Here is a 15,318-nt window from a genome sequence, read left to right on the forward strand (position 1 = left end):
AAGAAAACTTGTCTTGGTTTGTGGAATGTTTTGGTTACTGCTGTGCTCTTTCCTTCCAAAATGAAGGGAGCGTCTCTGCACCAGCACACTTTTGCATGCCAGAAAATTCCACTGATCGCTTGTGAACCCGACAACTCATCCCATGTCCTGTAATGGTCAGCATCCCTTCTGTTGAGTTCTTTGCATAGAACAGTGTGTTGCTTTGGTGATGGTTAGTACCCCATTAGTATCATCTGGACAACTTGTTCTACAGGACCCCTTATTCTGCTCTTTCTCCTGCTTCTTTTACTACCTTTCCCAGGTTCCCCTCAGCCTTTCCATGGTGGTAATCCCCTACCCTGGGGTGGCCAACCAGGGGACTACAGCTCCCATCATCCCTAGCTACAATTGCAGCTGGGGATGATGGGAACGGTAGTCCAACAGCTGGAGAGCGTCTGGTTGGCCACATTTGCTCTCCGTAGAATCCAGCAAAGCATCTGTAGAGGCCACACACATTTAAAAATCGTAAGTAGTTGACTTGGTCCTTTAGAGAAAAGTCTCTCAATGCCACAGTAGGGTAGTACCTTTTTATTAGTAGCAACTAAAATGTCAAAGTTGAGTCTGAGTTCTTCAGAATTCTTCAGGCTGAACAACAAGGGGGAGAAGAGAAAAGGGTGGGCAGGATGGAATCTCTCCTGAATCTGCTGTTTTGTAACGGTCTTCAGAGGGAGTGCAGGAGGAGTTCGAGTTCCTCAGAGTAAAAGCAAAGAGGAGAAGTCCTTTGTCCGTGTCCAGTGTTGTGTTTCCTGTCCACATCTCATGCATGAAGAGAGCTAAATGCTGTGCTGCTCTCTGCCCCTTCTTCAAAATGTAAATGGTAGCGAGATGCTGCAGTGCAAAAGGCAGAGCTTTTTAGAACACTAAGCAAAAGGTAGATCTGCTTCTGGTTGAAATACTGCTGCCATGAGTTAAGGAAGGCAGGAGGGAACTGCAGGCACAAGTTGGTCGGTTGACCCTGGTATGTGGCATCCCATCTTCTCTGAGGAACCTTGATGGGACAGATCCATTCTTGTTCCCCTAGGAATGGAAGTGCGATCTGACTGGGTCCCACATTCTCTCTCTGCAAATGCCATCTGTTCTGCCTTGGACCAGGAATCACATTTATTCATTTCCAAGTTGGGGCCAAATTCTCGGGTTCCCATCAGGTCATTTCAGGATGCGGAGGCTCATCTTTTGTTCAATGTTCAGCTTTTCCACAGACTACAAAATGGAAAGGAGAGAAAAGAGGCCACCCTGTTAGTTTTCGGTAGCAGGGTTCAGTCCTGGGAAATATGACTAAGGGAAAATGACGGTGTCACTGAGCATGTGCAGAATCCTGCACCCTCTCCCTTGAGGAGCCAGTGCCCACCACCACTCGGGATAGCGGGGTGGAGCTAACTCCCCCACCCACCCACCCACCCAAAGCAATTGGTCGCTGCAGTTGAGTCTGTTGTGTCCGCTCCCCAGAATCCACATCTCTGCAGCTAATAGCAGCCCCTCCAGACCCTTAATGCAGGGGGTTCTCGTAGTTGGGCCCCCGGCTGTTGTTGGACTACAACTCCCTTTGGCCATTGTGGCTGGGGATGATGGGAGTTGTGGTCCAACAACTTCTGGGGAACCAAGTTTGGGAACCCCACCCCAGACCTTTGTGAACTCCTCAAAGGAGATGGCGTCGTCTCCGTCCTTGTCGGCCTCTTGGATGGTTCGATCCGTGATGCACTCAAGTTGTTCATCGGTCACCTGGATCCCAATCATCATTCTCAACACCTGGGAATTGGGGGGTGGGGTCAGAGACGTTAGGAGCAGAAAGGTGAGGGTCTGGAGGCCAGGGATGGCTCTCTCCATTGTCGTCCTGATTTGCTCGTCTTTCAGCCAAGGCAAATCTTTGCTTTTGGGGGAAGGTCCAACCCTGATGCTGGGCCACACCTTCCTAAACGTTTTCTGCCTCTGCTTTGTTGAATATGTTCCTTGGGATTTCATGCATGTGATTCAGTCAAAGACTTGAACTGAACAAGACGCAGCTTTAAACCTGTTGTGTGCCCCTGAGTGTTTGGGTTGGGGGGAACAAGCAGCCGCTGCACGGATGCACTGGGACCGTGGTGAGACCTTAAGGACAGAAGGACAGCCCTGCTGGATCAGGCCCAAGAAGGCCCCTCTAGTCCAGCATCCTGTTCCACACAGTGCCCCACCAGATGCCTCTGGGGAGCCCACAGGCAAGAGGTGAGGTGAGGGCATGCCCTCTCTCCTGCTGTTGCTCCCATGCCCCTGGGATTTGGAGGCATCCTGTCTCTGAGGCTGGAGGTGGCCCATAGCCAGCAGACTAGCAGCCATTGATAGACCTGTCCCGTGGATTTGTCTAAGCCCCTTTTAAAGCCATCCAAGCTGGTGGCCATCACCACATCTTGTGACAGAGAACTCCACAAGTTGATTATGCGTTGCGTGAAGAAATATAAGAATATAAGAAATATAAGAACATAAGAACCTTCCTTCTCTCCCCCCACCCCTGCCGCAATCCCAGTTTAGGGCTCCTGGCTTCTCTTTCTCTACACACACACACACACACACACACACACACACACACACACACACAGAGGCAGGGCCAAATGGCATGTTGAAAGGCTCATATCTAGTTTAGCCCTTTCTGGCCTAGAATAAGAATGCCTCAGAGCACGTACAGAGTGCATCCCCTTCACCCCGGAGGACCCAACTAAATGTGCTGAGGCAGCAGGATTGCCATGGCAGAGAAGATGCCACTTGCAGGCAGCCTGGGGCCCATGCGTGGTGGCCCCCGACGTTCCGCCCCTCCCTTATTTTCATTGCTCATCCCGACCCATGTGCATGCTCCTCCCTCCGCCCCCGCCCCCCCCGCAGTCTTTCCAGCCGCTTGCGCACACAGGAGTTACCTGCAGCATTTCAGCTCGTGAGATTTTCCCATCCTTGTCTTGGTCATACAGCTGGAAAGCAACTTCAGAGGAAACCAAACAGGAGGGGTTTAGTTATGGGGCAGACATACACACGATCTCCCCTATGTTGCTCCTCCCCTAGCAAGATCTGACTTCTTTAAGGAAGGTTAATGCCCAGGTAGTGTGTATCTTCTTCCTCTACCTTCACACTGCGCGATTTGGGTGTTGGTTCCCCCACCACCACCTGCCCCCCAATTCATGCATTTTGCCTTAGGGCCTCATGCGAGGATAGACAACGGGGCCTAGGGGATCCTGATTTCATCCTTGAAGCAAAAGCAGGCTTGCTTTGATTGCATCTAAAATTTTCTTGTCGCTGTAGGGACATTGCAGGGCGTGGAACAACACAACCCGTGTCTACAGGTTATGATCTAACAATACGAAGGGACCGGGAAGGAAGAGGCAAATAAGCAGTTAGTTCCAGGTGCTAATTCTTGCATAAAGTTGCACAGTGGTTCTGATGACCAGGTGGAAGCCCTCCTGAGAGACGGTTCTAGGAGGGGAGAAGCCACCACGTGGTCCATCCGGTGGAGCAGGCCTTCTGCTCTTGCCTCTCCTGCAGATGTTGCCAAGAGGCTTCCAGCTATGAGAGGGTCCCCCCACTCCCACCCCGCCCCAATTGCCCACTCCAATTGTCTACTCACACTTTAGCTTATTGAATCTGCTGTTGACGCTCTCGGAGCTTCCAGGTCCCTCCACTGGCCGGAAGTGGGCCAGCACGTTAGCGAACGTCCGGAAATCGGCAGCCTCTGTCCTGAGGAGGGACAGACTCTTCACAGGACCCTGCTAGCCCCTGCCAACTGGGGTAAGAGTGGTGGCTTTCTCCCCTTGTGCTCCTTCTTAGCGCGTGAGCCAACCTGGGTAGGACGCGGGAGTCCTGCGCCTAGAACGCCTCCTGCCATCGCCTTCTCTGTGAATGCCGGGGTTGTGACTTGGACCAGGGGAGTCGGGGTGGGTGGGGGGTGCCAAAGGCCTTCCTGCCCGTGGAAGAGCCCTGACGGGTGGGGACCAAGCGGTGGCATTGGCAGCTGGAGGTTATGAGCCCTGGAGCCAGCACCTGTTGGCCCAGTACCTCTTCTACCCCGCAGGACTCCTCGCCTGAAGGGTGTTGCTCATTCTTGGCTTCCTCCTCCTCCCAAACAGAAAAAGTTGCGTTTTGGAAATGTGAAAACTGACATATCGCATGAGTGGAAGAATGGGAAGTCGCGTGTTTTGTTGCCCTGCAGTTGTGTTAGGCTGAAGCGACTTGGAAGCCTCCTTGCTTTTCAGCTGCTGGCTAATCCAGCCTGGCAAAGAGGTCAGCCAAAAGGTACACAGTAAAAGTTGTTTGCTTTTCCACCCACACATACCCGTTGTGGCCCCACAAAGGGCCCCTCTTGTAAGAGGTGATGCTTCACTCACCCCCCCGCCCCCCATGACGAATGGCTTGTTTATAAGCCAGTCTTTACCTCGGGCGGGGTGGGGGGGTCACTGTTGTGCACTGAGGTCTTTTTCACCTGTACTGGACGAACTGGCCACGGGGAAAGCGAGGGCAGTTCCTAACCCTTTTTTCTGTGGGGGGGATAAAAAGTTGTACCACACACTGACCCATCTTTGAAGAAGGCATTGATGATCCGATCTCCAATGGGGTTCACTGCTAGCTCTCCGATGCATATCAGGTCGTCTTTGCTGCCGAGAGAGGGGAAATAGCCAGGATTGTGCTAGTAGCAGCTGAAGTGATAAACTTACAGGAGGTGTTAGTGGGCCATGGCAGAGAAGTCAAGATTCCTGCTCTAGACATCCTTCCAGATAAACCTGCCTCCCTGTCGTTGACTGATCCCTAGTGGGCCATCCAGCTCCTTGTTTGTTTGTTTGTTTGTTATTTATTTTACATATTTTTATACCGCCCAAAACTTGTGTCTCTGGGCGGTTTACAAGAAGATAAAAACAACATTAAAACATTAATTAAAAACAAAAACAGGGAATTTAAAACAAAACAATTTAAAAAAATTTAAAAACAATATTCTAAAACAACATTAAAAACAATCAAAACACAAACTTGTTGCATCTCTTCCTTCTGAGATCCTTCTTTGAGAAGGGAAAACAAAAATCCTGGGGCTTATGCTGTTGCTACTTGCCAAGTGTGACTTCCCACACGTCAGAGGGGCAGCAGCCCTTTCAACGGCATTCACTTTTCTTTTTCTCTTATCCATGTGCCAGGTCAGGTGGTGTGCAGAAAGCAGTAGTGATCACGCCAGGCTCTCCAGCTGCTGTTGGACTACAGCTCCCATCATGCCCAGCTATAACTTGGCCTAAATAAATTGTCGCTGAGAATGATGGGAGTTGTAGTCCAGCAATAGCTGGAGAACCTCAGGTTGGCCTCCCTGATATTATGCAGCTATACCTTAAATTATGTATTGGAGGAGCAAGGCAGGTGCAGGGGAAAGAAGATTGGAGCCACTGACTTTTTGAAGGAGGGAAGGATTAACCCACCTGGCTCTGTCTTGTGTGGGTCAGTGTGGGGTGGGGCAGATACACGTATGGATGGACCCTTCAGAATTCTTGGCTGGTAGATAACAATAGAATCCCAGTTGAACAGAGATATTGCCCCTGTAATTCTGATGAAACTGAATCAGTTGCACATGTGCTTCTGCGGTGTGTCTTTTATGTAGAACATAAGTGAAGGTTAATTGGCCCTCTTTTATATAATCTGCCAGATCGATCGGACGAATTCTACACCAGATATCTGCTAATAGATGTGAATTCATCTATCATCACACACGCAGTGGCAAAATTCTGTTGTTCTGCAATACGAGTCCGTCGCACTCTGCTCGCTAATGGTTAGGTCCAATGCACAGTTAAGTTATTACTAGGGCTCTGTTTAAAATTTTATGTTGTTTTAGATGTGTTATTGGTCAAAGACCGTAATAAAGACGGACTGACTTATGGATGGAGGGGTTTGCCTTGCTTGAGGAGCCTTGCCTTGCTGGATGGCCCCTTGGTTCCTTGTTCAGTTCTCTGATTGTGCTCTTTCCCTCCCTGTTCCGCATACCTGAGATAACCTTTTTCATCCTTATCCAGGGCTTGAAAGCGCTGGTACAGGCGTAGGACATTGGCCTGGGAAACTGGGTGCAACGGAGGGAAGGAAGAGAGTTAATGATTAGCAAGAGGCAGTGCCGCAGGGCGAGGGTGTGTTGACCTTGAGATGACGGTATTAAACATGCTATCAGCAGCAATTAACTTTCCTCCACTTAAAATATGGACTACTTGAAGCTTGGAGAGCCGCCTGGGCAAGTCCTATGCTGCAAGGAAGAGCACCTCTGTATTTGTGGCAGTCGGGAAAGCGACAACGCCTCTTTGGAAGAAGGCAGGCTGCCGACTTGGGAAGTGAGGCTTTTCTCTCTCAAGGCCACAAGCCCAGGTGAGGGCATGCTCTGGGCTTGGCCGGAAAGGTCAAACTCCTCTGACCCAAGAAAATATGGATTAGGCAAATTGGCCTGTATTTTCATATTTCAAGCAACTAAGCTGGGTCCACTTAGTCTAGCATCCTGTTTCCAAAAGGCAGGCATGGAGGCAAGAAGCCGCTGCCTTTTATCCCTCCCACAGCTATTACTATTCAAAGGTTCATTGCCTCTGAAACTGGAGGTTCTGTTTAATTTTATTGTTGTCCGTGGATTGATGAAGGCCCCTGAAATCTCTCTCCTTGGTTACTGGAAATCTTGGTCAGCCTCTAGCTTTGGAAGCTGTGCTAGGAATTGCCTACCCATTGTCAAGCCTATTTTTGGGGTAGGTTAGAAACTTAATTTAAAAAGCAAAACAAAACATGGACTTGATGCCGTTTTGATTCTATTGTAGAGGCCTAGAGAGAGAAAGGAAATAGTCTGCTTATCTGCCAGGCCTGTCACAACTTCAGTGAACACAAATGTGGCCTCCAACTGTGCCAATTGCACGATAAGGAATCTACTTTGGTGAAAAGTCTCCTTTTTTCTACTTTGGATGCAGGTCTGATGCACTCAAACTGTTTTAGGAAGATGGCCCATTTTCTAAAAATTGAATTTTAGTTGCTCATATAATTTATTTGACACTCTCTCGCCTTCCCACATCCCACTGCTGAATCAGATGAAAATAGAAAAACATTTCCCACGGAGTTGCTTGTCTTGAAATGTTATGACTGCTCTGTGTGTGGTGGTGGTGGTGGTGGTGGTGGTAGTGGCGAAGTGCCATGCCCAGAGCAATAAAGTAAGTCAGTGGCACGTTATAAGAAAACCCCAAAACCTCTACCCAGAGAATTTGGTATTCTCTAGGCCTTCAGAACTGGACATTATTAAGGCAATCCTTTGGAATAAAAGTCTGCCCTAATCCCTCCCTTTCCTTCCCCTGCTCAGACAGCAGAAGGCCAGCTGCCAGATTAGATACGAGACCTTGGGTGGGGCAGACACTCTCAACAACAATTTCCAGAGGCCCAAACTGTGCTGTAGGAGAGCCTGTGCACTCGTGGGGGAGGTTGTAGAAATCTCACTCTACCCTGGAAGCGGCAAAGCTTGTGGGTAAGGTCTCCCACAAGCTGGCTCGTGGGGGAAATACCCTATGCCCGGTGTCTGGTTTTCTCATTGGAGCAAGGAGGGGGGAAATCTGTCTCTTTCCCCGCAGTTAAGGAAATGTACTGGAGTTATGGCTCTCAGTAACCACCTCCAAACTATCCACTAGGTGCCCTGTGGCTCCCTTTCCCACACCTGGGAATAAACCTTCATACTCTCTGGTCTCCCTGAGAAATCTGTCCAAGTCCAGGAGACTTGTATTCCTTGTAGAAACAAACCGGAGCTTCTGAAGACAAGACAGAGCTTGCCTCGCCACCCAGCTCCTAGCCCTCGCCCCCCTCCTGCAAGGTCCAGAATGAGGGCTTCTCTCTGGGGAGGGGAGTGCAGAGAGTGCCTTAGGGTTGCCAACTCCACGCCTTGGGGTTTGCAAGGTGGTGGGGCTTCCAAGTCGGAATGTGCAGGGGCGTTGAAGCCCGGCTGGCACCTCTCTTTGGGCATCTGCCTCCCGTCCTCCCCTCGTATTCCTCCTCCGGCAGCCCAGCAGGCATGCAGTTAAGAAAGGAAAGAGACCCTTCCCTGAAGCGGTCCTCCAGGCTCCTCCTTACAGCCAGTTTCTCTCATGATCTCCTCCTGCTCGGGGATTGTGAAAGCTTGGGAATGCTGAGCTCCCATCGTGGAGGGTGCTGTGTCTTGTCCCGGAGCAGCCAGGTCTATTTGCGGTGTCTGCATGCACTGAGATATTAATATATCTGAGCATCTAACAACTTGTGGGGGGGGGGGAGGGGAGACCTTCTGCCCCCACCCACAGCAGCTGTTATCAAAGCTGGGACAGCTAATTGGCTGCATGGGGAGGGGGAGGAGGGACTTGGAAAGGGCCAGGCTGGGTTGCTTTAAGGTGGAAAGGCAGAAAGAGCAAGAGGCCAAGTTGCTTTTGCGATTGAGACGAGTGCAGTTCAATTTGAGTCACGCAGGTCTCGCCTTAATGCTTAAGGGAGGAAAAGGAGAAGCCCAGGGGAATCCCCTGGGTGTTCTCTCTGGGAGGGACTGCTGTGGAAAAGCTCTTGGAAACTGGAGCCGATAGAAAAAGCCGCAGCCCTGCTATTGCCTGGAGCAGCAGGTCACACAGAGAGTGCGGCTCCCATTCTGAAACACTTGCCACACGGGCCCATTTCTGCTGGACTGCGGAAACGGACTTCTCTGGTTTGATTCTCACTTGGTGGCCTCTGGCAAGTCCCTCTCTCTTGGCCTCAGCTCCCCAGCTGCAGTTGTGGGAATTAATAATATTTGCTTTACAGCAGGGGTTTCTCGCGCCTGGGTCCCCAGATGTTGTTGGGCTACAGCTCCAAGAACCCCCAGCAGCAACAGCTGGAGGCTGCCAGGAATGATGGGCAATGTGGCCCCACATCATCTGGGGACCCAAGACTGAGAAGGCCAAGGCCACCAACTTGGATGGCTTTAAAAGGGGCTTAGACAAATTCATGGAGAACAGGTCTGTCAATGGGTGGCCACTAGTCTGGTGGCTGTAGGCCACTTCCAGCCTCAGAGGCATGATGCCTCTCTGTACCAGTTGCGGAGGAGCCACAGCAGGAGAGAGGGCATGCCCTCACCGCTTGCCTGTGGGCTCCCCAGAGGCATCTGGTGGGCCACTGGGTGAAACAGGATGCTGGACTAGATTGGCCTTGGGCCTGATCCAGCAGGGCTCTTCTTATGAGAACCCTTACAAAGTTGTTGCAAAGATGACAAGAGCCAGCGTGGTGTAGTGGTTAGAGTGCTGGACTAGGACCGGGGAGACCCGAGTTCAAATCCCCATTCAGCCATGAGACTTGCTGGGTGACTCTGGGCCAGTCACTTCTCTCTCAGCCTAACCTACTTCACAGGGTTGCTGTGAAAGAGAAACTTAAGTATGTAGTACACCACTCTGGGCTCCTTGGAGGAAGAGTGGAATATAAATGTAAAAGAATAATAACAACAAGATGGTTCATGTATAATGCTCAAAAGTGTTGTACAAATGCTTGAATTACTTTAGGTAGATATTATTTTAGGCAATTGACATCTCCTCCTCTTATGAGTATGTGGAAGTCCCCTTTGATATGCCAGGATTCTTGTACAGACTTTCCTACATGTTTGTGTTTATCGGTATTCATACGCATGTGCCAAAGAGATCAGGGAACTTTGCTGTTTTTCAGAAGGTAGTTGATCATAGACATTTTGTGATGATATGCAGCTAGATTATACGGCATTGGGCTTGGGGATCAATGGAATCACGAGCAAGAGGGGGGAAGTAGGGAGCAAGTCTAGTGAATTGGGACAGCAGCAGTCTGTATCTGCAAGGGAACAGGACCCCCCCCCCCTTTGCAGTTCTTGACATAGTGGGTGTGATTCTGTGTGGAGACACCAGAGGGCACCACTGGAATGCAGTGTGGGGCTTTGAGGTGAAGAGAAGATGGGTGTATTTAGAGGGGCTATGGGGATGCAGCCAAAAACTATCAGAGAGGTTTTATGTCCTCCTTGTCGGTAAAGTAAATATGCTTTACTCCCACTAGCCCTGGAAGAAAGTGGTGGGATTTCCCACTCATCCCTCTGTCTCTCCAACTCGGTTTTCTGACTTCCAAAATCCTGATGCCTTGACAACAGGACTAAGCAAAGTAATGTGTGCCGTCAAGTCGATTTCGACTCCTGGCGCCCACAGAGCCCTGCGCTTGTCTTTTGGTAGAATACAGGAGGGGTTGACCATTGCCTCCTCCTGCACAGTATGGGATGATGCCTTTCAGCATCTTCCTAGATCGCTGCTGCTCGATATGGTACCAGCGGGGATTTGAACCGGCAGCCTTTGGCTTGTTCGTCAAGCATTTCCCCGCTGCGCCTCTTAAGGTGACTTGACGACAGGAGTAGTGGCGCTATATTCTGGCTTTCCAAATCCAGGTGCCTAATTTGCATATTATGTAAATTGTCTTGAAAATACTTTTTGAGCAAAATAGTGACTGCGAATTTTACTCCATAACTCCGATTCTACAAGGGCTAGAGCACAGCTGCTTTTTAAAAAGAAAAAGAAAAAAAAGAAAGCTGAAATCCAGACGAATCTGTGTGAGATGCTTAAATCCCGGGTGGAGCCTGGAATTTCAGGGGACAAGGCAACTCTAAACAGGAGTGTCTCAGAGTATACACCTGCAGGTCAGTGAAAACAAAAACCCTCTAAGGGCCAAGTGAGCATGTGCAGGGCCATTCATATGGGTGGAAGCACCTTTTTGGGTGCAATGCTTGTTAATGGCAAAGCCTCAGACCCTGTAGAGGTGAGGACTTTTCAGTGCCTAGCCTGTGGTGTACGTGGTCTAATTTTTCTCCAGAAGCATCGCCAGCGCTGCTGCAGGAGCAGCAGCAGGTGTGTTTGCGGGTGTGATCTGTGAATAGGTGCCATTTTGCTCTCAGAATTGCAAGAGCACTTTTGAAACGGTACTGAATGAATGTTGCTTCATAACTGTGGTTCATAGGAGGTGACTCGTCCTGGCTCCCAGCATGCCCCTCTAAGCAGCTGATCTCCACCCATGCTTAATTCTGGGGTGGAGGAGACGCCCTCCCCCCTTTCCCCCTGACATTTAACACCAAATACCCTGTGGATAGTGCATGGAGGGTGTTTTTTGCTAATTTTTCAGCCATGTGTTGACAGCTGCTTGTAAACATCTGCCCCAGGGGTGGCAGGTCAGCACCTTTCACACTTGGCTGCCTTCTGCTTTTCCCATTAACACTTTGCTCTGTTAGTTCAGGGAGCTGCTCTCCTGGGGATGGGGAGATGGGAAAAACGTTTAGCCGGGAGGGAATTTATCTCAAGGGGACCACTGGTCAGGAGACCTCTTTCAGTGCAGCCAGAGAGCCTTCCACTTCACCCCAACTATAGCACACACGCACACTATAATTCAGGGCAAACTGGCCACCAACAGGAACCCAGCTAGAAGAGAATTTGTCCTGCTCTGTGGCAAATGGGCAAGCAAATCTAGATATCTAGCACAAGGTGGCAGATTTAAGTAAAAACATCCAGAAGGACTTCTCAACGCTAAGTGTTAAGGAGCTGGGCACCAACATCAGCTCCGTGTTGGACGACTGTCTCTTGCCTGCCTTCCCTGCCTGTGGGCTTCCTGGAGACTTCGGGAGGGTCCCACTTGAGATGAGAGCCGCATCAGACCCATCTGGAAGGTGCTGCTGGCTTTGACGCTTTTCATGAAGAGTGGGAGACTTTACCAGTTTCGTTAAACTGCCCTACTACAGTCTGGAGGGGCAATTTAGGTATAGCAAGCTCTGTTTCATGCTGGGGGTTGGATTGGGTGATCCATTGTGCAGGGGGGGGGGCGGTTTCCCCCATCTCTGAACTGGATTCTGGGGATGCATTTGTGGGCAAGAGGCCTCAAGTGGGCACCTGGTGCTTGTCCTTTCACAGGGTCTTCTCCATGTGGTTCTGTGTGAGAGGCAGGGATGGAGGGGGCGATGTTGGCCTGCTGCGGCTGGCACAACTGCACAAGCTAGGCATGGAGCAGCTTGGGATGACAACATTCTTAGCAGGGGTGCAGATCTCAGCAGTCGTTTCCCCACACACACATTTTACTGAACTCGCAAACCTCTTAGCCCATGCCTCCCTCTAACAAAGTGGCCTATTCTCCCCAACATTTAAATTAGGAACAGCTCCCCCAGCTCTCGGTCTTTACCCCAGAAGGGATAGGAATAACCAAGAGATTTTTCTTGGAGGAGTTAAGCACATCCATACTGGTGAGGGAGTGCACTTTTAAAATCGCAACATGCTGATTTTGGTGTTGATTTGGAGTATATTTTGCAAATTTCAGAAACTTGTCCCACAAAACCATAGCTAAAAATACAGAATGAATAGAGTAGCCAGCAGATTTTCCTTAGCATTGTAAAGCACACCCACAACTGCCAATTTTGGTGCAGAATCTTTTTGTATTTTTGCAGTTTTTAGGAATATGCTAGACAAAATCATGGCTGAAACTATAGAAGGAATCAAGGGTGAAGATCCCCCTGCAAATATTTCAGGAGTTCCACCCTCATTTTACCATACTATATATCTCCTCAAAGCTCTTTCCCTTCCCCCATAATGTGTGAGAAGTTGCTTCTCAAGCTCTACCTCTGTCCTCTGCCTCCCCTCGTTCTCAGAGAAGCCCATGAACCCAGCTTATGCACCTGGAGAAGTGCTGTCTGGGATCTCTTGCATTCATGCAGAGGATGCTGGAATGCAGCTCCTTAAGGGTGCCGGGCTGCCCTCCCAAGTTGTGGTCAGTTGGGCTTGAGGCCAGTCTGCTCCCTTCTGCCTCCTGTGAAATGTCCGACAAATCTGTTTCCACAGGTTCTCCACAGTTGCTTAGGAGCCCCGTGGAATGCTGAGTGGGACAGAACAATTTCTAGCCTGACTACTAATGAATAAAAGTGAAATGTAGCAATGCAAGAAAACTGCAACGAACAGGTTGGTTTTCATTGGGCAAAATAGAGATTTATATAGTTTTCTTTTGAGCAAAAGGGCCATACATAAAAAAGAAAAGTCATGGGGTGGTGCAGGGGACAGATATATAAACAGGATACTTATAAATATACAGTATTTACAACTTAAATATGTATATAAAGAATCTCCAGCAGTTTTTTTGTACACAATATTTTTTGTGTTTTTAACTTAACAGAAAAAAATAGTTTTCAAAAGAACAATTTAAACAGAAGAACTACTGACCACCCCATAAGATTTCTGTTAGAACACACTGACATCAGGACTACCTGAAGCTGAAAAGTTGAATCTGCTTTTTTGACTGTTTAAAATAACTTTTCAAAAACCCAAAGTTAAACACCGGGGTGGGGGTGGGGGGGATGGCCATGACTGGTGAGGTGATTTGGTTGCTTCCACATTTCAGATTCTGAAATCAAGATTCCATCCCCCACCTTTGCATAAAAATACTCACCATGAGTTAAACAAAAATGTTAACATTTCTCTGTTTAAAACTTCAACTTAGCATTTGTCAGGTGATGGAAGAACTTAAGTTCAACCATAAAAAGAGAAGAAGAAAATGGGTTGAAGGGGAAACCCACCACCAACGTAAACCCAATTGTCCTATAAATCATGCTGTGTTTCATTTTTTCCTGATATTAAAAATAATTCTTTTTAATGGGTGAAGAGCTTTGAGCCAAGGCTAACTCTGCAAAGGCCTTGTATGCTCCATCTTGCTTTTGGTCCGGCCTGAGCCACACATCAGTGGCTGGGCGGTTCTAAGGCACATGAGCTGAGAGGATTGTGCTTATTGGGAGCACAACCTGCGTCAGCAGAGGGGGAAAGCCTTTCCTTCTGCTGAATAGAAGTTGTTTCTCCTTGCGGGCTCAAGTTCCATCACTTCCTGATGAAGGCTGTGGATGAGCTGAAGTATCCTTTTTAAAAGCAGGGAACTTTCACCCTAAGGTGGGAAATCCTTGCTGTCTTTTATTTGCCTTGTATTAAATCAGGCCTGCAGAACTTCAGCCCCAGCTGCTGCTGGATTATAACTCCCATCATTCCCAACCACAGTGGCCAACAGTCAGCATGATGCAGTTGTAGTCCAACATCTGCAGGAGGGCCAAAGTTGTCCAGTCCATGCTGCCCTGCATGGTGGAAGAATAGGATAACAACATTTCTTCTGCTTGCAAGAGGGGGTGGGGAACGGAAACAAACCCTAAATGCTCCTTGCACAAATACACATACTCTGAAGGGTGAGTGTAGGTATCAGCAAGGAAGTGCTTGCATTTCTGATATGTCCTACCAGCCACTTTGAAAGGGTCAGTGTGGCCCTCTTTGACGAGGAGACTCCCCTTGCTTGTTTTAGCAGGAGTGTGCCTCTGTTTCCCCAAACATCTCTTGTCCTGGTTGTTTTTTTTACAACCAAATTGTGCCAGTGGTTGCATATTACTTCCTGTTGTGGCTTATTCTCTGCACCTGTCCATGGGCTGAAGGGAAGGGCAGAGTTTCCTCCCTTCAGACAATGAGGGAATTATTCTGTGAGGAAAACCCACAGAACTGTAGGCAAAGCATCGACAACACTTCTTAAAAATAAGAACAATAAAAAATGACTTAAGTCCTGGCACTTGTATGGGAAAAGGACCCGCCTTTTCTACAGCTCAGACAATCCTAGTGTAGCTTCCTCCCTGCTCTCCTCCCAGATGCGTCTTTCTTTACTGCCTCTCAAGAGAGAACCCAGATGAACCTCTCCAAACCGAGCTCTAACTTTCCAGTCCGTCCGTTGAAATCAGTCTGTCACTCTCAATGCAAAAATAAAAAATTTAAAAATATAGCAGCAAGAATAAATATTAAATATTTTTCCTTTAAAAAAGGAGTCTTAAAAATACTATATAGATAAAAAATTAATAATGGTGAGACATTGGCTGCGCCAGGAGTCCAGTCAGTCTGCTCTGTAAACATTCCTTTAGCTGAGAATTTGGAATAAAAAGAATACAGATGTCTGATTCCAAGGCTGGGGAGAAGGCTCTTCTTTAAACCTAGAAATGAATATGGAAGAGATTAGGACAGAAACCAGGCGCTAACTGTTACCTTCTTGCCCTCCCCCCACCCGCCCCAGAGGCTCAGCATCTAGAGTAAACTTCTCCAAGGAAGGAATTGGCCCTGCTAAATCTAGATTAACCCTCATGCTACGTCGACTGCAGAGTAGGAGCCGGACCAAATTGTTTCCAGCCAAAGACCACTGTAAGCCCTCCTGCTCTGTGTGCCACACTTCAGCATCCCTCTCTGCTCAGAAGACAGTGGGGGTTCTCTCTCCTGACAAGGTGACTGATGGTGGCCAGTTATGTGATCC

General features: G+C 48.8%; 2 protein-coding genes across 4 annotated transcripts in view; both read right to left on the minus strand.

The window, feature by feature from the left end:
• Positions 1–552: 552 nt before the first annotated feature.
• On the minus strand, positions 553–8,255 carry LOC128332762 (calcineurin B homologous protein 2-like). The gene is made up of 7 exons (XM_053267455.1): positions 8,101–8,255; positions 6,010–6,082; positions 4,566–4,646; positions 3,623–3,732; positions 2,922–2,983; positions 1,663–1,785; positions 553–1,239 (listed from the first exon to the last, which is right to left on the minus strand). The coding sequence occupies exons 1-7, from the start codon at positions 8,222–8,224 to the stop codon at positions 1,186–1,188; spliced, it is 627 nt and encodes a 208-aa protein (XP_053123430.1). The 5' UTR covers positions 8,225–8,255; the 3' UTR covers positions 553–1,185.
• A 4,705-nt stretch (positions 8,256–12,960) lies between these two features.
• Positions 12,961–15,318, minus strand: part of DLL3 (delta like canonical Notch ligand 3) — a 40,447-nt gene continuing 38,089 nt past the window's right edge. For all 3 annotated transcript variants that reach the window (XM_053267456.1, XM_053267457.1, XM_053267458.1), the window contains one exon: positions 12,961–15,004. In XM_053267456.1, coding sequence (XP_053123431.1) covers positions 14,999–15,004 — 6 coding nt within the window. In that variant the 3' untranslated portion in view covers positions 12,961–14,998. The remainder of the gene's footprint in view (positions 15,005–15,318) is intronic.

This window comes from Hemicordylus capensis, chromosome 7 (genome assembly GCF_027244095.1).
Source record: "Hemicordylus capensis ecotype Gifberg chromosome 7, rHemCap1.1.pri, whole genome shotgun sequence".
NCBI classification, from domain to species: Eukaryota; Metazoa; Chordata; class Lepidosauria; order Squamata; family Cordylidae; genus Hemicordylus; species Hemicordylus capensis.